The 21,989-nt window shown below is 41.7% G+C and overlaps 1 protein-coding gene across 1 annotated transcript in view; it reads right to left on the reverse strand.

Moving 5' to 3' along the window:
• Positions 1–1,747: 1,747 nt before the first annotated feature.
• Positions 1,748–21,989, reverse strand: part of tspan18b (tetraspanin 18b) — a 31,799-nt gene continuing 11,557 nt past the window's right edge. The window contains exons 2-9 of the mRNA XM_083916595.1: positions 14,876–14,959; positions 6,801–6,896; positions 5,499–5,693; positions 5,147–5,221; positions 4,933–5,031; positions 4,500–4,676; positions 3,691–3,774; positions 1,748–2,630 (exon numbers count right to left, since the gene is read on the reverse strand). Of these exons, the coding sequence (XP_083772721.1) occupies positions 2,583–2,630; positions 3,691–3,774; positions 4,500–4,676; positions 4,933–5,031; positions 5,147–5,221; positions 5,499–5,693; positions 6,801–6,896; positions 14,876–14,878 (777 nt within the window). The 5' untranslated portion in view covers positions 14,879–14,959 and the 3' untranslated portion in view covers positions 1,748–2,582. The remainder of the gene's footprint in view (positions 2,631–3,690; positions 3,775–4,499; positions 4,677–4,932; positions 5,032–5,146; positions 5,222–5,498; positions 5,694–6,800; positions 6,897–14,875; positions 14,960–21,989) is intronic.

Here is a 21,989-nt window from a genome sequence, read left to right on the forward strand (position 1 = left end):
TTTTTCATACTTTTTTTAGTCAAGATAAACAAGAAGCAATGGTTATTCAATCAACCTTACTTTCTTTATGACTTCACGAGGTTTCACATAGTAAAGTGTGAAGTGTGAGTGATGAGACACACACACGGCCGCTGAACACGTAACATTAACACAAACTAACCAAGATAAAGCAAAACAGAGCTACATGTACAGTGAACGTGTACTTACATCCATCAAGTGGCCAGAAACATGATCACCAGTGAACATCTAAATGATTTTTTATGTTGCTCCGTGTCCACAGCATGTGGATATAAGCACGAACACGTTAAACCCAGTATATGATTAAACCTAGAAACGACTTGTAACTTTGACGGTGACGGTGGCCTCCATCTTGTTTTGACGTTTTTCTGCCTCCTAGCGGCCAAACATCCATCAGCATTAATGGATTGTTTACCCCATGCCGGTTGCATATCAGTACGGTGGCCATGAAGTGCAAACCAAAAGGGCACCTACATCTGGCTAAGACTGCTCTGTGAGTTAAGCCAGAATTCGTTTTGCATTCTCAGCTGCATGTAAATAAATAGGATACTTAATTTAATGCAGATTTGCCATTTTGTTTCCAGACTATTGCTGAGCCAATTGTATTGCAGCAATCAGTCACACTCACTGGCAATAATAATAATAATAATAATAATAATAATAATAATAGTTGTTACAGGCCACAGTGACCTTCTCCTCACTTATGACTGCTACATTATTTCAGTAGGCACAACTATCCCTGCTGTAGTGAAAGTTAGAGCTGGAGGACTAGCAGATATGTTTTTTTTTTAAATTTTCTAGTTCACAGCATCTTAATTTACACCACTAGTGCGATATTATATATATACAAGAACTAGACAGATTATTAGTCTACAACCAACAATCTGAGACGTCTATCAGAGGTCTGATTTATTTGTTGGAACTAATGCAAGGGTGTCTTTTGTGAAACCACTCCCTGTTGGTTCACTCATCATGGATTTTTCTTGCAGGGAAAAAAAAAATCAATGCGCTAATGCATTCAAGGTGAAATTGAGTTCATTATCACAATAACACCGAGAGCCATGTGGACTTTTTATCATGCTTTGGCTCATCAATAAATGTAAAATAAACATCCATCTTTTGTGTTTTAATACTTCAAATGTCAAAAAATGTGCAGCAGAGATTGATTTGTCATTAAATGAGACAAATCACCCTTCACAAGGCTGCAGCAGAAAACTGTCTATTCTGACAAATATCATAGTTTCGCAATTTAACTAGAACAACGGCCTAATTTATCACGCAACCTTAAAAACACCTTAAAGCAGTTTTTCAATAAATTTTGCAGACTTCAGTCTTTCTTATCAAATTAACTGTAGACCCTAATAAAAAATAAAAAATTCAGTTGTTCTGGTTGATCAGGCTGGAAAAATATGCTTACACGTATCCTGGCTGATGACCCTGCAGCTGACCCGTGAGCACCGGAGGAGGTGCGACCGGCAGCAATGCCACGCAGGTGATTCCATCTCCCTGTTATCTCTACTGCTGTTTTGGCTTTGGATAGCAGCGTCAGCTAAATGTAATGGAATGTAATGTATGTTTATGTGATGCATTATGGAGATTATTTGCTGAACACTACACAAAAGGTTAATTCTATTTATAAAATTTGATCTGATGTTTTGCAACCAGTTAAAAAAAAAACACACATACACACACACACACACACACCAGGGCGGTAATTTAGAATGCCATTTATGTAATTGACTTTTCAAGAATCTAATACAAATGCATACACAAACATTTCACCACCTAAAACCACAATATAACCATTACTGCAATACACATCACCATACAAATAGAAAAAGAATCAGAGGTTGGCTTTCAAGCTTGGGATGGGTCATGAAGAACCATGAACTCACATGCTCACAAACTATACATACATACATTCATACACATTCAAAAAGAGCATCCAGTATGTACACACACACACACGCACACGCACACGCAAACGCACACGCACACACACAGCTTATATAACACAGCGTTAAAGAAGAGTGGCTGTAAAAAAGGAATATGGAGGAAGGGAGGGAGTTTTACAGTTTACAGTATGAGCAGAAAAAGGTTAACAGCCAAAGTGTACATAAAACACTTTTTTTTTTTTTTTACAGTTAAGCCAACTTTACTTAATATAAATATTCTTCATCCAAAAGTCAGTGCAGTGCCTTCTGCTCAGGCTTCACCTGGTCCTCGCGCCTGGTCCACTTTACACCCAGTCTGTGCTAGACCTGGTCCAAAAGAAAAATGACTGTTTCCACTTTACACACAAATCGTTTTACATCAGTTTTGTCTCTGATCTCCCACTTTCTCTACGGTTTAAATGTGTGTGTATGTGTTGTTGTTGTTGTTGTTGTTTTTTGCCATCCAGTACCTCAAAAGTCCAGCTGAGAAGTACAAGAGTCTAACTTTGTTTTTCTACCAATTAGCCAATAGAAAAAGAGATCAACAAATTTACACATGTCCATTTTGTTCTTTTATCCTGAATTCCCTTTTTTTTTTTTTTCAAAAAGAAGTTCACAGATGGAGCAGCTCTATTGGATTCCCCTGAAGAGACACATTGCAAAAACCATGGCAAAGAGCTGAGGAAAGGGAGAAAAAAAAGATATGATTAGCACACAATAAGAAGACAGTGATGCTTTTTTGGTCGTAGTTATTTTGTTTTTTTAACAAACTTATGACACCCATGTCAAACTAGAACAGCAGTGTAGCTCTAGATTATAATTTTTTTATTTTATACAATTGGTTACAAACATTACTCAATACCAAGTTCCCTCTTCAGTAGTCAATGTGGACTAAATTGGATATGTTTTAATGGCTTTGATGAATTCAGTGACCACATTTTTTAAATTTCATGTTCTGTTTTCTCACTCGAACTCAACCATCATTAAAACACCTACACACAAAAATAAACCACTAATTGATACATACAATGTTGCATCTTATGAAGCTATCCTATACATGTATTTATTGTGAATGTATTGTTTTGTATTGCATTACTGTAATTACTTTGGTTCAGGAAAATAAAGCCCACTGATTCCATACTTAATTATTTCTCATTTTGTAGCACACTCCATGCAGTAAAGATGGGTCGTTCATTTAACTATAATGAAATCTTGGTTCATGCACAATTAGAAAAAAAAAATATATATATATATGAATAAAAAGCTACTTCAAAGGGAATACTGATGCATATTGTAATGCTATTGGTTGCTACTTTAACATTGTATAGTGACAGTTTTCTTTTTGGGAGACAAAAGTCAGTGTTGGGATGCAGAAGTTGATCCTGAGATGTGGATGAAGCATTGTGGTTTTATTAGTGCATTGAGGATGTGAGATTAACTGTTGTGCTGAGCTGCATGTTGGTAAAGAGAACAGTGTAAAGGAAAGTGAACTCAGTACTGAGACATGCAAGGCTAAACTATGTTTCTGTAGCACCAAATCCCACCACTAGATGGCGATCTTGCCATACAAAGAGCAGTCAAATAACACTAGACCACACTGCACTACACACTATGACAAATATCCCCAGCTTAATGCAGAATTCCCAATTTCTAAAAAGAATATTCACACCACTAGAGAGACAAAGAAAATGATGCATGTGTGATGATTTCACTAAAAATGAAAAAAAGACTTCCATACCTCAATGGTCAGCACCACAATGGCCAGCGCTCCAGCCACGTAGATGTACAGTTCAAAGTAGTCAACTACTGCAGAGTAACAGCCCTGGGGACACACAAAGACATTGCGCTCAGCAGATAATCAATTGTCTATAAACTTGCAGAATTACAGAGATAATTAAAGTAACAGCATAGCTTTAATCGTGTGAGGCTCTGAACAAAGACCTGGTTGAATGAATGGGAAGTGGGGCCTCTAGCCTCACTGCCTTTTAATGAGGGCTCTTTGTGTGGAGGAGCAGAGAGACACACATTGTGGACATGACGCATTGTTCTAGTGGTTTGCAAAACAACAGGTGGAGAGTGTGGTAAAAACCTCTTCCTATCAGCTCTCACTGTAATTATGATTTCATTCTGCGGCTTTCTTCACACACATGGAAGCAGGGATGTGGGTGTGCATGTGTGTAACTGTGAAGCACACATCATTTTTCACATATTCATATACTCATTATTCTCTATTTTTGCACACATGTATGCTCCCCCCCAAAAAAATCCAATTTACCAATGTATACACACGTATACAAACACATACACATACACACACACTTGGCTCAGATGCATGCATACACTGTCTCCACATTATAACACATAGTAAGATAGCCTCCCATGACATCCAAAAGCACTAATCAGCCATGGAGGAGTCAGCGAGTCCCTGGATGTCACCCCTCAACTGTCTACTGCTCTAATTAGGCCTGGAGGTGGTTTGGAAGGAGGGAGAAAGAGAGAAGGCAAGGGAGAGAGAGTGTGGGTATCGTGGAATGTGTCAGAAGTTACCTTGTTATTGCGGAACATCATATTGCCTGATAAGCACCGCGTATGGCTGATAGAGGCCAACTCCCCGGTCTGACTGGCACGCTGGCAGCAGGCTTCTGGCACCATATGATCTTCGTTGATCATCCTGAATAGGCTGTCCTTAAAATCCTCTGGGCTGTTCACCCCACAGCAGTCAAACTGGTTGGAGGAGAGGAGAGAGTAGGAGAAGAAGCCCTTATTTCAGAGTGCCTTTTTGTGCACTGGCCTGTGGTCCACTGTATGCGTGCACCAATCCAGCATGAATATTGACCTAAATGTCTCGCATTTTATCTATAAAATATGGCTCCCTGATGCCAGGCTGCAAACCTTCCTGTTTCCACAGACTGTTGGTAAAAAAAAGAGTTGGTAAAAGCTACGGTATGTAAGCTCTTTGCCATGTGTGCTGTGGCCTTACTGTATTCATGATGGCGTTCCATGTGGAGGTGAAGACGTCAGTGTTGTTGTAGCCCTGATAATGTCTCTTCAGCTCCTTGGTGAAGTACTCTCTGGTCAGCTAAAAAAAAAAACGTCAAAAGCACAGGTAAGTGTCACAGAAAAGATCACTGGACACAAGTGGTGGGTATCATATGAATAGGGAACTGCACCGTTGAAGAGAATAGGCAACTTACATGCTCCCGGAATATGAAGGCCAGGATGGCCGCAGCCAGCTCTGCTAAGAAGATGAGGAGTATAAGCATGAAGAACTGCAATAAGACAAAGAACAAAGTGAGGACAAGGTGGATGAGTGGCAGAAAAAGTACACATCAGTCAGTAGAAATCACATTCTGGCTGTGCCTGCTTCACTCAGCATTAACTATGCATGAGGCTTGAGGCAAGATGGCAAATAGAAGGGCATTTTGCTCTTTTAGCTTTCTGTTTCAAGCATGTTAGTCCAAAAACTTACAGACAGAATAATCAACACATATGCACACAAACACGATCAGTAATAGAACTACATTTTAAATTTGTCAGCCGACTCACAAAGAGGAGCAAACACTTGTTTTCGCGGATGGCTCCACAGCAGCCAAGAAAGCCCAGAAGGAAGAGCATGCCTCCCATGCCCAGGATGATGTAGACCCCAGTGAATAGCAGGGGATTGGCTGCTACAATTTCCCTGAATCCCGTAGGGTCCACCAGTACCCACACTCCCACTCCCAGGAGGAAAGAGCCCCCCAGCTGATGGAGAAAAACAGAAAGAAGACACTAGTTAGTCAAAACAGAAATTGGCTGCATTTTAAAAATTCATAGGAACTCAAAGGATAGCTTGCTTTCATCAATGGCAAATGATTCAAAAATATGTCATATAATAGAAAATAAATGTGTGCTTTTTTTTCCCCGGGAAAACTTACAGGTGCTACAAATCAATGAAAGGTTGAGGTGAGAGTTGAAGGCAGATAAAAGGCTGGATATCTGCAGAGCCATAATGCCTTGGTGGGGGGTAGGGGGTGGGTGGAGATATCTACCCTGCTTCAACTAACCCCCAACCTACTAAAGAAATGCACAGCACTGCAGCCTCCATCTTTCCTTTCACTAAAACCCTATCTGCCGTCACTGTGGGGTGACTCATGTGATTAAGAGAAGAAGGCACTGAGGTGGGGGGTGGAAGAGCTCTGAGCCTAAACACTTCTACCACAATCCCCTTCTTTCTGTTACACCTGGACTTCTGCAAATGAACGTCACTTCATGTCGGAGGCAGAGGTTGCAGTATGAGGAGAGAGGAGGTAGCTTTTTTGAAAGGTCATTGGGCTCGAAAAATGCTGTTGTGTTACATGAGTGTGAAATGGCCAAAGAGAGAAACAAAGGGGTGTCAGTGAAAAACAGTTGTTGTTATTGAGTGATTCTTACAATCAAGTTCATTCTTTGCTCGGTTTGTTGTGTTATTACCGCAGCCTTGAACAATGGCGTCTGAGTAGCCTCTAAATGGTTTGGTTGCGCTTAATAAAGCAGGAAAGCAGACAAACCTTCTTACTCAGACCCTCCCCCCTTCACAGGCTCAGACTAACAGGATTACTCTTGATTGTCTGATCAAGACTGATAAACTCAGGTGCCAGTCACAAACTCTTCACGGCACAGTGTGCCTCAGATGTGTGTCAGCACACTAAAATCTAATCAAAAGAGAATTTGATAGAATCAAGATTGCCTTCGTCTAATGAAATGCAAATGTGGCTCCATTAGTCAGTCGGGCAGCAGGCAGCCAGAAGCCCATCTCAAATCATTAGATTGACACAAACTTCAGAGATAGCCAGATTAAGTGTCTTTGAGAACCAGATGAAAAATACTTACAAAGATCAGGAAATTGAAGACAAACATGAGGTACTTGATGCAGCTGAGACAGTCCCCCTCCATGGTCGTCCCCCGTGCTGAAGCCTCTCCCTGCCCCTGAAAGAAAACAACATAAACGTTAAAACGAGCCACTTAATGAATCCTGCCAAATGCTCACAGTATTCCCGTCCTCCTGCACTCTGGATCGGTATTCAGACGAAACTGCCAAGAAAATGATACTTCGTACTCATTTTAATGAGTTCTGCCACTCAAATGTACAATACACACATGCACACACAAACACGCACACTCACACGCACACACACACGCACACACGCACGCCTGTCAGTTCATTTGGTCCAATTTCAGCTGAAAATCTTTGTATTATCCCCTCAGGCACACAGTACCAACTATAGTCTCTCAGCAGTCCCTAAGTAACTACAAGTTTGGGCTACACAATGTCAACCCAATCTGACACAACTCATCTCACCACACACCGTGACAACTTATGTAATTTTAAAGTGCGCTTTCACAGTCAGGGCTTGATTCCCTATCAGCACTTCCTATCCCTGGGCAGATGAGGTCCCTGGGTTCAGTGTGACTCGACAGGCTGTCTATCTAAGAGCATTTTAAGGATATGAGTCCTGACTGGGGCTCCATGTGCATTAAACGACACATATGGCCTATGCCCATGGAGCTTCTTCTACTTAATGTAATGAGAGGCAGGAGCACTGTGCTCCCATCAGCTTACCCTCTATCTGACATAAACACACTTTCCCTGATGAGGGCCTGTCCTGTAGGCACTCCTGGTTAATGAACAACACCTTTCCTGCATTAGGAGACAACATGGGTGATCTGATGCACCACAAAGCCTTCCTTGAAGTATTTGTATAATCTACCAAGATAGAAATGAACAAGATTGTCCCCTCAGGGAGGACAGGAATTGTCTGAGGAATCACAACATATTCTGTGAAAGAAAAAAAAAAAACTGTAGAAAAAAAATCTGTGGGGCAGGCAGCTATAATTGCAGCTTCAGTGAAAGGAAAATTAATTATTTGGCAGAAACGAACCGGCACTATTTGCTTTGTAGTTGTGAATATTAATTTGCTCTCCCATAGTGATAGCCCGGTTGAGTAACAAGCGGATTAAAAAGAGACTTCTCTGAGGAATTGTAAATAGTTTACACAACTAAGCAGCTAGACACTGTCACCTCAGATTTAAAACATAAACCGTTAAAATGCCTTATTTTCACATCTTTTGTCTGTACTTTGCAGCACGTCCATCAGATGTAATCTCATAATCTTCAGGCAGTCTTCCCAACTCCTGATGTGCTGTCAGGCGACTCCTCTGGGTGATCTCTCTGCTTCTCCAGTGGCAGTGAAGCTTGGGTTATGATCGACGCCAGCTTTGATTCCTGTCCATCTCTTAAGGGGCTCTGCTGTTGCTCAAATGTTATTGTGCCTCGACCCTTTCACCTCTTCAACTCGGAAATTCACATTTTGAGGTGAAATAAACCATAATCACACCAAAAACCCCTGACTTAAACAAGAACTACACAAGTGCTTGCTGCATATGATTATTTCACACAGAAGTATAGCAATTGTGCAGGAAAAAGGAGAGTCACGACCCATATCTCTTGTCTGGTTTTCTTTTACTGTGGCGTGCGTGCACTGGTTTGTTTCTAATTTCAATGTGCTATGAACTCCAGAGAAAGTTTTTTGTCTCACTGTACGCTTGTGTAAATTGCCATGACAATAAAATTGAACAATGCTAAAGATGATGTGAAGGCGTTCTTTGTCTGCTATGGGAGCGGGCTCAGATAGAACGAGAACATTTCCTCCCCTCACCAGCCTGAGGGCTTATTATTTTTCCTCTCCTTCTTTCCTCCCCAGACCCAAGGAAATTGATTTAGAGCTATGGTTTAACACCTCCTCTAAATCATAATGATATGCTTAGGTATTGATCACCCTCCTCATGGTACTCTGAGAGCAACCAACAGCCTCTTTGCCCAAGATGGGTTTTAATTAACTCCCCCTTTCCTAAGCCCCACTGAAAGGCCTAATGAGGGCACAGGAGGTCTTAATTGAGATTTACATACATTACAGTCGCACAGAAAAAACCCATCAGAATAGACCCTTTCTCATCCCTCCTGCTCTCCACACTGTTAGTCCTGGGCCCCATGAAGAGTGCAAACTGTATTTATTGGAGCAGGGGATGAAGAGGCGGAACGAGGAGGGGGAGGAAGGGGAGGATAAGGGTCGGATGGAAAAACTCTCAGGGCTAAGCTCACATCTCATTCTCCAAGCAAAATGTCTGATTTCTCTTCCAGCTTCACCCTTTTGCTCTTCGCTCCCATCTCAGGGTCAAGCCAACTGTCAGATCTGGAGCCAATTTTCTTTTCTGCATTAAAATGCATTGAATGCTTAAGAATAAAATGAACTATATGGACCCAGCCAGGCTCCAAATAACAAGCTTATGGTGCAAACCAGCACAATATAAATCAAACTGCCACAGAGACCCAGGAGAAAGTGCAGAGTAAACAAACTGGTCTTTCCCATGACTCCCATGGGATCACAGGTCCTCATCGATCATAGCCCGGCCGTAGTGATCCGACCACTAAAGTCTCTCTGAATATTCTGCAGTACATTGTTTAGACAAGGAAAACGTGGTTCACACCCCAGGAGCTGCAGCCTTACAACAACATCAACAAATTACTACTAGATTAAAGACAGATCTTCCTCAGGTGTACTGCTTTGCTAAACCAGCAATGTGTCAAGATCATGAGGTGTGGCATTGTGCTTGTATAGACTAGCAAAAAAAAAAAAATCACCTATTATAAACAAACACACAGCAGCATACACAGCAGTAAGGAACACTGCACTGCTATATTTGCAGACAGTGTGTTTGTTAGCTGGAAATACTGTATATAATTTCCTCAATCTGGCAATCTAAATGACAGTCTTTGCCCTGAGGTATCCAGTAAATGGCAATGCATCTATGTCTGCAGCGTCTCCTGTTACTGACATCATGAAATGCCACACGGCACTAAGATCCTATTGTTTACTCTTGGCATAGACCGATCCACAGCCAGCATGGTTGAGTTTGATAGTAGATTAATGAGAAGTGATCCGAAATCAACTTTACAGTAGTGACAGAAGCCAGAGCTCTGTAATGAGGGCAAACCCTTCTGACCTACATTCTTCTTCATATGAAGATGAGGAATTCTGACACATTTATCCAGGCCTGTTTGCCTAACTTACAAAACCAGAGGTATGTTTGACCGGCATTTAAACTATCAACCATGACGGTCGTGTTAACTCACTGTGGTTAAAAGATAAGGAAGACATAGACCCACATTTAGAGTGCTCCATATATAAATAGTACACCCTTGGGTGGTTATCCTTGAAGTCGACACTTTCAGCACGATTAATGAAGTGAGTCCATATTCCCCTGCTTCACTAGCCACCGCCCCATACAAATGGATCAGCACGACAAGGACACTGCGTCTGCTCCTCGCCAAACTGTCGCCACCCTCAACCCCTCCCCACCACCACCACCTCCACCACCTCCTCCTCTGATAACCAGCGAGTTCACTTCATCTTGAGCGTGAGCCTGCATAACAAATACTCATTAATATTGAAACCCTGTTGAGAATATAAGGGTTGAAGCTTGACCCCTTTAAATGTCATCGACCCTCTAAATGATCACCTGTAGTTGAACCCTGGGGACTTCACATTTCGTCCACCGGCTCCCTGATGCAGCTGGAGCAGGTGTTTTTTCCATCTCCTGCATGCCACTCTAAAGCTCTCTCAGAAGTGCGCTAATACCCTCTGACAATGACACAGAGGGACCGCACACATGCCACATCAGCCTTTATCTCAATTAAAAACCCATTTTCATATTTCTCCATGACTTCCTAAATCAGCCGCAGCAAGTAAACACCCCAAAATCCGAATAAAGACAGGCTCCTCTGGCAGTGAGCAGGGCTCCCCTGAGGTGCACCATGTCCCTTAATGAACCTCCAATTAGGAGAGAATGAGCCCTGGGCTGTGCTGTCACACTGAGGAGCTTTGAAGTGTACTGAATGCTAAGCAGCTATAGCACTGTACGCTGCTTTAGAGGGCATGCAGTTCGCAGACAACAGTGAACAACCACAGAGAGAAAGTGTACAAATGTAGCTTGAAGGCAACACAGCAACCAGTGTGTGTGTGGGTGTAGCTCACAGAGAGAGCACATCATAGAAAGTCAGCCGGGTTAGGAGGTTGGAAAAACTACTAGGCTTGTAGCAAAAGTCTGCATGTTGGTTCGATGCTCGGGTGGAGACATACAAATGCTTTAGCCTGAGGCAAGCTTAGCTTAATGAGTTTTCACAGTACATATATAAGATTGGTCATTATCAGCTTCTGCACATTACTAGCATTGCTAGTTCACCCCAAGAAAGTAGTCGGTCTCTGATGAATATGCTCTGCCTTGCAAAGGCATTTATCATTTCAGTCCATTGTTGCAATACGTGCAGTGAATCTAAAGCCATTCTTATCTGAGCCTGCGACTGGCGCTCTCCTGACCCATTCAGTTTGGAAATGAGATTTTGTGAACCCCCAAAGGCAGATGTCCTCTGACCAGGCAGCTGACACACTCCTGAACAAAAGGCTGATTAACTAGAGTAGACTCCCAAAATGAACAAACGCACAGTCAGAAACTCACTGACCATGTGTTGTCAACAGCACTGCGGGCCACATTCTTGACATCGCAGCTGGGCACACATCCAGCTGTTAGTTCAGTGCTAACAGTTGCTCATACTCCTATAGTGAAATCGATTCTCCAGCTCCTAAGATAAGAAAGATTGGAAGGAGGGTTGGGCATCGATAGCTTCTCGGTTAACTCGAGCAGAGGATGTGAGATTTTGGCTTCTGTTGAACACTAGTGTGTGTGTGATCATTGCTCTCTCAAGGCCCAGATTCTCACTTATTTGTGCTGGCACCTCTATCTGGCTGAGTGAAGATACAAACTGGCTGTGCGGGGCTGGATCAATACTCAGCTCAGGCCCATGGTCAATGATGCATTGATCCCCTGGAGTTCCAGCTCTAAGTCCGTTGGTTGTCTGGCAGTGAAGGCATGTGGTAGCAGCACACAATGAACACATAAACACTTCTGCACCTAACCGGCTAGTAGGACTCAGCTCGGGCTTTTCCCACGGGTTGCTTTGGAAGATGAAATATTGCAATTGGGGACTTTCCACAAAAATGAGTTATAACTCAATTCAAAACTAAATGCTCAATAATTACTATGATGACAACAGGGGAAATCATTATTTTCTTCATTCCTACTATTACTTTTTTTCTACAAATTCCCCCAATCTCAGCCAAAATCCTCTTTTAATGCAAGGGTCACGAGGAGTGGAATCAATATTAATTCGATAAAAAAGTTTTTAAAATCCAGTCAATAATCTCACCCACTCTACTTTGTGTTTGACCCTCAGGCAAGAGCCAATTAAAATGTTGGTGATGTTGTCTCTGAACCCTGTTTTATGTCTTATACCGTTCAAGTTGAGTTTGTTGTTTTCCCTAAATCTCAATATAAAGAGAGTGTACATCACAGATGGCCTTGGCAGGAGTAAACAATGGGAGATTTAAGGAAAGACAGCTTTTTCAGCCTCAGGGGACTAAACACAAAAGGAAACTTAGGAGGATAAACATGCGCAAAAGCATAACACACACACACACACACACACACACACACACACACACACACACACACACACACACACACACACACACACACACACACACACACACACACACACACACACACACACACACACACACACACACACACACACACACACACACACACACACACACACACACACACACACACACACACACACACACACACACACACACCAAAAGTAATGTACACACACACGCTCGTAAGTCACAAAATCCTGACAATAAACAGAAATTTGAAGACTACAGTGAAACAAATAATCAGAGTTGTGACTTTTTATGGCTCAAATATAAAATTTTGTGAAATCTGCTGGGGTTGTTTTTTAGCACGTTGGAATCTCTCCAGCCCTTAATAAGGACGCTGGTCTCCACGGCAACCCGGATATGTGGTGAGAGTGGCCTTTGTCTGCAGAGCAGTGTTTGGAATCTCCACTTAGCACTAGTTCCTGTTGGAAAACAAAGGGGAGCAGAGCCGAGCACTTTACGACAGGGGACAGCTTGGCCAGCCATTTGTCTAATGAGAGATCGCTCACACCCTGTTGCAAGGCCATATGTTAGTTTGAATACAGCTAGTTTCTCTCCGTAGAAGGCGCAGAGGCTGTTTCATTTTGTGCGGCAAACACACACGTGAACTTTCAAACACTCAGCTTAAGTTCAACGAAAGAAAAAGAAAAGCAGCAAAAGGAACAGTGTAACCTCATTTGTGTTACAAGCAGGAGTTTCGAGCGAAATGCAAAGATTAAAACAAAAGCCTCAAGGATAAAGCGCGTGAATGTTTGTGCCGAGGATGGAAGAGATATCCATGTATGTTGGAGGCCCCCTTGTAAATACCAACTTCATAGAAATAAACCCGTAGAAATAAACCCAAAGTGTGTTAATGCCTGTGCATGAACCTTACAGCAGAAAACTCACAACTCTTTGATCTCTCCTTGTAATTTGCTTCATACACCAGCACTTTGTTGGTGCTGGTGTATGTGATTATTAATGTAACTGACTGTGAGACTGTGTGATTATGGATCTGTTGAGATCATGCTTGCTAAAGCATTTATGACAGACCTTAAAGCATGATTTTGGTTTATTTAAACTTTGTGCTTCTTTTCATCTATATTTGACAAAACAACCTCTACAAGTCAGCTGTTCTGGAGCTTTTAATGGTATCACACAGATAGAGCTGGCCCCGTTGCAATTGTGGATGTTAAAATTTCCATTTCCTTCAGATGAGAAGGTAAACTGCTCCTTAATCCAATCGTTTAAACCAATATCGGAAGTGGGCAAACTCTGTTGATATGTAGACTGTGTACAGCTACTAGATGGACCCTGTGGGGACATTGTTTTGCCAACTACAGTCTCCAAGATCAAGAAAGGAACTTTCAATCTTAATATTCTACACGAGTTATGATGACAATGTTTATTTTTTTATTTTTCCAAGCGGTTGCTGGCATCTGGAAGCATGGTGTCTACAACTGTTTATGACTGGGCAACACACAAGCAGTCAATAAGCCAAATGTTTAGCCAGATCAGCAAAACCGATTTGTTTGGAGGTGAAATTGAAAGTGACCATCCAAAGTGTTAATAAAAAAAAGCCCATCTATAAACTGTATTGGGTGTTTGTACCTGACATTGTGGTTGTTAATTTTGCTTCTCTCATAATTTTGTTAACCTTTGTTTTAAATGGATATGGTCATGTGACTGCTTGTGTTTCTTTCTCTGTCCGATCGCTCTCTTTTTTTTGTTGCAATGTTGGCCGTTCTTAGCAACTCATTTAGTAAAATCTTATTTTTAACAATAAAAATGATGAGGTTATAATCTTAACACAACACAATCTTAGTCACTTGCACAAGTAACACACATCTGCTTGGCTGCTTTTATGGTTATGTGCTATGACTGATTACAGCTGATGTGTCTAGGTTAAAACTCCCCTTTAACCTCTGAATCTATACATGTCTGCTGCCCAGCCGTGCCTGGAATACTAATACTACAAATGCCAATGCAAATCAGTGGCTAACAAAGACCAGTGCTGGCCTGCTGCGGTGGGTAAAGGACAAAAGCACTTGTCTGCCTCTTCGCAGGATCAGCTTCACGCACCGGCTCTCGCCAGCAACCGCGCCTCCTGTTGAAGGCAACAATGGTTTTGCGCCTGTGCTTGTCGGCATCTCACTGAAAAGAGCCTGTCAACAAGCTCTTTCTGCTGTTTCTGTCGCTGATTTAACGTGTGTCTGCTGGAGTAGAATCACTGCAGGATTTGGTAGAAATTCAAGGCAACAGCCCCACATTACAGATGCTGAGGGAAAACCAAGACACTTAAGACAAAAACTATGACTGTTCTTCAAGGCCATGTGTGCTTCATTTCTATATAAAATACAACCTTACCATGTGTATCTGCTTGTGTCTCTTCTTTGTTCAGGTGAAGCTGATGACTTCTCTCGGTTGTCTCTCCTCTCCTGTTTTCATGGGCTGTCAGACAGAAGCACAATGGAAGAAGCAGAGGTCAGGACTGAGCTAATGAGATGAATAAACAGCGAGGCACCAACCAGGAGACAGAAAAGTGGCACATTTGTCTTGGCAAACGCAATTCATTTAAGAAGAATAAGACTGTAAGCTCTAGCAAACTCCACAGAAAATAAAATTCTAGGACACTTAAAATGACAGAGTTTGCATTTATTATGTATGAAACAGTCGCTTCCAGCAGCAAGCTAATTTAAGACTGCATCAGTGTTTCATGTGTGAACATTTCACTTCTCAGCTGGAAGGCAAAATGAACAGAGAAAGAATAAGAAAAAAAAAGGTACTGCCTTTTATGGTAGTAGTCAAGGCCTGAGTTCTGGGCAGGTGAAATTTTAATATCTGCCTTGAGGTATTCAAATGTGTGCAACTTCTCACTTAATTAATTATCCTTTATTAGAAGACCCAACTCACCACAATCTCCTTATGCAGCTTCTAACATGACCTTGATGAGCATCTGAACTCATGCATTATTAACTGAAGGAATACCTTGCTTTTTTACTTGCTGGATTAAACTGTCAATGCACAATATGTCTCCTACCAACTGTGTCTAATGAGCATAAATGCTTTAACTTTTTCCTGTTTATAAACTGCTTTGCCACAAGTGTCTCCCAGCTGAAAATAACATAGCAATAGCAATGAGAGCCAATTAAACTGCTGGTATTCCAGCCTCGATGGGCAAAAATAGTCAGCAGCACGGTTTTGACTGACAATACTTTGGAGCCGGTTTCAAAGCACTGGCGCAGACAACTGCAGCATCAAATATGGTGAAAGCTGCCTATGGAGGCATGAACAGCATGCAGCTCTTGCCACATTAGATGGTGAAATACAGGCAGGGTATTCTCAGTCTGACAGGGACTGGGGATGGAGAATATCCCAGGAGGATTCTGGCTTATAGAGCCAGCCACATCATCCCGCCAGCACACCATATTGCCAGCAGACATAGGATTCAACAGGACACAGAGCCTGACAGGGGCAGCAACACACCCTCCCCCATTTACAATACAGGCGCTCTGATTGCATCTAAAGGCAATCAAAGCCCAAGTGAGGAAACGGACAAATCTGAGAAGTGGTGAGATGCACTGGAATGATACACTCCCTTATCACAGAGCCTTGGATTCAGACAGTAAAAAGCACAAGCTCAGGGAATCAATAACATCACCACAGTGGCTACACAGGCATGGGAAGCCAAAGGATTGAAGCCTGTTTGAAAGAGTCATTTACAGAATATTCACAATATGGTTTAGCAAACATATCCCCCAGGCTATACAACATTGTAATCCCTTTCCATTTTGTTTCAGTCTACTACAACAGCGGCAGCAAAAAGGTTCACACTCGTGTCTGTAATCTGGTGCTGAGAAGCAGAGTGGTCAATTTTTTTTGCCCTGAAGCCTGTTGCAGAGGTGTCTCTCCTGAACCCCTGTTTAGAGAGCTATTAGCTGTTGGAGAGCAACATTCGTGAGGGTCTGCATTATTTTTTGGTTTCCATGGAAACCCTTTCACTAGAAAGTGGAGCACCAATAGGATCGCAGAGCCTCATTGAATCGGTTATGGGGGTGAGAAGCGAGATCGGCACAGACGGCTGAGAATGCACAACAATAGGACGAAACCCTCGAGGGAGACTAAAAAGGCCAGGCCGCTGAGGGTCCAACAAAGCGGAGGAACGACTCAACACTAGAGAAAAGGTTTCATCTGCATCCGCTCAATGGCTTTCCTTTTAAACATATCTTTCTCGTCAACTAGTCATTGACATTTAAGCGTACGAGCACCGTGGGCAATTTAAACATCAAGGCAGTCACTAATTGATTAGACTCTGTGGATATTTCAGGCTCTAACAGTATTATTGCATCACCAACATCTATTCAGTGTGTAAGACAGTAGCATATTACAGTATAAAATATGCACATTTACATACATCATGTATTTGTCCTCCACAGTCCAATTCACATTAGAGATAGCAGAGGAAAGTGAAGTGGCCATAAAGGAATAAGAATAAGGAAAAAAGTGCCCCTCCGATCGTCAAACTGTGTCCAACCTTGGTAATGCGGGTCGTGGACCCAAGCTGGATAAGGTCTAAATTAGACTCAGTCTATCCACTTTAGGTTAGGTTTGATTTTACTGCCACAGGTTTAGAGTCTTTGTGTCATATCTAATACTCATGTCGATCTGAACGAATCCCAGCTCTGATCACATGGTTCATCATTATCAAAGCATTACTTTAGAAAATGAGTGGCCCATGAAAATGATTCAAGCCATTAAATGTAAAAATTAGTTTTCTGAATTTGATTCACAGACATTAAATTGGTTAGAAAATGATAATAATCTCTCGCCCAGTTGGCTGCAGAATGTTTTGTTGTCGGTACAGGAGTCTCTCTCTGCTCATGTTTAACACATTTTGGATTTCTTATTGAATAATTCTCATCAGGTGTTCTTAGGCTGTATCTGAGTGTACAGTGTCTCAGGCTGTCATTTTTGACTCTTCACAAAACTACTTTTGCATGTGTTTATCCAAGTGCAACACCATAAGGAGAGATGGTCCAAAAGTGTGCACTATCTTACCCTTCTGACCGCAGGCTTTTCAACATGTATTGTAGTAGTGTGGCTGTTCGCAACACCCATAAAAACCTTCAAACATGGTCTGACGACATGTCGCACAATCTTGTTTGTTTCAAGCATACCCCGAGCTTCCCTATATATTCACTACTGGCTAGGGACTCATCTTTTATATTTTCTCTTTGCCTCCATAAGTCCTCTTCATCCCGCCAATCAGGTGGGCAACCTTGACTGAAATGTCAGAGGTCAGAGAACAGCAGGGAGTTTGATCATTGACACTTCCTCTGGGGACAGGAAGTGGGCAGGAAACGAGGGAGGATGTGACAAATCTTCCATCGACACCTCGCAGTTGAGTTTGACCTCAATTTCTCACTAGTGTTTATAAAAGCAAACCTCGGAACTGCAGAGGCAACTGCAAATTTAGAGACGATGACCTACAGAATGGGGCCTTTTATGACTTGAATCAAACCGTTATTAAAACACTTAATAAAATAATAAATCTACAGCTGTGGATGTCGGCTCTCCCTGGTGATCTAGTAAGTCAAAGTCCATATACATCACAGGATGATATTATAGATGTGAGAAAGAGGGTAATTGCCGGCGGCTGTATATCTACTGAACGGCTGCTTTAATGAGTGCAATACTTAGGCAGAATTATTGTCTCAACCCATCTGGATTTATTGATCGAACAGTGTGAGTCAACCACCAGAGATAAAGATAAACCGCCATGATGGAGAAACAATCCCCACTCTGATCAGAGGACATCGCTCAATTAATCGCTCAGTCTCTACTCCCTGGTCACAGCTGACCCACTGTTTTCTTTGTTTCCTGCACAACAGTAGGTACTCTCGGGTTATACACCGGGCAAGAGTGTATTCACAAATTTGCAGTTCATGGTTATTTCAGCTTAAGATGTAAATTGAGCTCATAAGGCAGTAATTTCTTTTCTCTGTGTTAATTGTTTTGTGTTAAATGGAAACGTGGTAAGAATGCAGCCCATGGAAACATGTTTGGAGGGCACTATTTTGATGCTGATGAAAGCTGTCCACCTCTTTCGTAAGTCAGCAGCAAACATTAGCCACTAGCCTCTTCTCTTTCCTGCGGCCCATATCTTTCGCCTCTACAAAGATGTCCTCATCAAAGAGGTGTGAAATGCCTCTTATGCAAATACTTTTAAACATCTGTAACCTGCTTCTAATATGTCACAACACCAACTTCTCTCTAGTGACACCATGATGAAGAACAGCAACCAAACTACTTGTTGTTGTTTTCTTTAACCCATGCCTGTCTAGCTTAACAAGCCGCCTCACACACCACCAACACACTTTCACCCTACTTCCCAGGCCCCGAAGGCTAGCCCCTGTCTCTGAAGAGCCAGGGGTCTGAGGTGCAGCACAACGGTGCTTTGAAGTCGAGCGATTAAAGAGGAGAGACCTGTCGAATTGGGATGATGGGGCTAAGGTTGGAAAAGGGGGAGGATCAGTACGAGGGACAGGAAAGGCTGTGAATACTGAGAGCTCAGGGTCCCGTGGGATACAATTAAGAGCAAGGCTTTTTTAGTGAGGGTTACAAAAAAACAGCAAGGATACCAGCGGCGCAGCCTTCCAAGGCAATGTAAGAGTTCATTACTACACACATACAATACATATACACAGAGAGGGCTGGGGCTGTTAAACTCTCACCAGTTTGACACCCACATGCCCGACAAGCTGACGAACAGCCGCATGATAACCATTTCCATCCCAGTTAAATCCTAAAGCCCAGTAAAGCTTGAGAATCACGCAGCGTACAGAGCATCAAACTTAGAAAGGAATTGAGATGAAGATCCAAGCTGCCGGCATAAAGAGGTTTGCATAGTTTCTTCCCTCGGGATGTTTTCCTCAGCTAAAATATTACAACTGCACAAAAGACAACACAACACATTTGTAGTCAAGTCAGATTAGAAAGACAGGACGATCAAATGTTTTTAATGAAAAGAAAGTTAGGACTATTGATGAATGTGCAGATTATTTTGTCATCATTTGGTTTATAAAAAGTGTGAAAAATGCTTGTCACAGTTTTCTAAAGCCCAAGGTAATATCTTCACACTGCTGCGCAGTACTTCCAAAACAAAAACTTCATGGTATCTTGCAACATGTTCCACAATAATGAGTATATTTGATGTTTATTGTCTATTTCTACACCTGAAAGATGCAGTGGGAATCATGATACTTTGTGCTAAAACATATGATTGTATTTTCCACAAGACATTGCATATAGAAATATGTAGCCACTGTTGTCCTATAAATCGAATCAGCCCCTTAAAAATATGTTAAGAACACATCTGGTACCCATTTCTAGGCCTCATTTAAATTTTGCTAGTATACCATAGAGCAGTGTAGGTTCTGTATATTTGTTGAAATCAGATTCTGTAGCAAAGACCACATTAATCATGATAATAATAATAATAACCACAAGGTCCTTATCAGAGGGAAGTTTAGTATATGCTGCTACACTCCACTGTGCCATACTGTCACTTAGTTCTGTAGGAAATGCTGCTACATTTTTAACACTTATAACTTATCGCTCCTTCTCACTTATTTAGTTTGTACTTATTTCATCTCAATCTGCTGCTAAACTGCACAGCGCGTATTGTTGTATATTGTATATACCTACGCTTAACCACCATGTCTGTTGCACTCTGTCACACTTGGTTCATTGCTTGATTTATCTGACGTTAGCTTTATTTTGATTTGATTTATGTTTATGCTTATTGTTACTCTGATCCTTTTCCACCTTTTTATTGAAACTGTTGCAAAATAATTTCCCTCGGGATAAATAAAGCTTCTTGAATCTTGAATCTTGAATGTGTTACTTCACCTGTGAATATTTGCCCTTAACAGGCCCTCACCTTGGTCCTTCTGCCTGCTAAAGACTCTTAACTTAGACTCTTTAGTGCGCAGACAAACAATGCGGTAAACATCACAATGCAGAAGATACACAAGAAGTGGAAACAGATTCTTTGCTCAATGGGACCAGATGCAACTTATTTTCATAATTAAAACCAGTGGAGAGCTTTTGAGTTTGGACTCCTCCACAAGCAAAACTCCCACTCTGCAATAGCAATTTTGTTCAAATGGATGAAACACTATGTCAAAGCAGTGATGTTTTGCTCAAGTTAATCTGAGTTTTGCTCCATGATCACTTGGCAATTGCCTGAACACTGCATGGCAATGCAAATAAAAAAAAACAAAAAACTAACACAACTAGGATTAGTGTAAAATGTAAATCCCAACAAAAGACAATTTAATCAGAAAATGGTCAGAAGGACACTCACTGTGGGTGGTTACAACATCGGTTCAGCCCAAAATCTGAAGCCCAGTGGGTGTGGTTCCCATTGCTGATGGTTTTCACTGCATACCTGAGCACACCCAGCAAAGCTAACTCAAATACTGGTGACTAACTGTGATTGATGGATTGATTTCAAACAAATGCTCTATTTTGGCAAATTTGAGGCATAGAATTGTTTTTAACCATGTTCAGGGAAATTAAAATAAAACTAGGCTGAAACAACACACTGACTTCCTTCGTTTGCGAGTACAAACATGTGGGTCACATTACTACACAAAAGTGTAAACAAACATGGAGGACGATAGAGAGATTGCTGCCCAGTTTATATCCAAGGTCTGGTGGTATTTTGGATTTCACGACTTTGTCATGGTGATCTTAATTGTTGTAGCAATACAGCCAAAAATATCTCAAAAACCATGTTGAGATACAAGCACAGAGGAAACAGACATGAAGCAACCGGTTTCTGGACAAAAGTCTCCAGAAACACATTAACGACACACTACCTTGGAGTTTCCCGCAGTGTTTTATAGCAGACCACCTTCACTTACATCCTTAAAACTAATGCCCTCTTAAGAAAAAAAACATTAATCTTCAGGGGAAAAGAGCAGACGCTTTATAGATTAAATGATTGCGGCTATTTTTGAGTCTTTTAACAAATAACTAAATTGAATAGAAGATGAAATGCGAGATCTGGGTGGTGTACCACCTCTGCTAAATAATTTCCTGGGGGAAATCTATAGACCTTTTCAAAGGTGTAAACATAAATATTCTAAATGTGCCCTAGTTTATTTCCTGTTGCAGTGTATGTAAATGACACGGACCAAGACTGTTGCCTAGCAATGGAATTCCGTTGAAAAGGTCTATACAGTTGCCTGATAACCGACAGCATTGTCAACTATGTAGTTACAACTCAGTGGAGTTGGCGGATTTCATTTCTAGACCAAGACAAACCTTTATAGTAGTGTCACCAAACATAAATAGTCCAGTATTTCAAAAGTAAACTGTAGAACTCGAACACAAAATTACAGCAGGTATGGAATCAGGAGGTCCCTGCTGATTGCAGTCACGCAACTAGAAGGTAAGTCTAATTTATCATCCC

This window comes from Echiichthys vipera (genome assembly GCF_963691815.1).
Source record: "Echiichthys vipera genome assembly, chromosome: 7".
NCBI classification, from domain to species: domain Eukaryota; kingdom Metazoa; phylum Chordata; class Actinopteri; order Perciformes; family Trachinidae; genus Echiichthys; species Echiichthys vipera.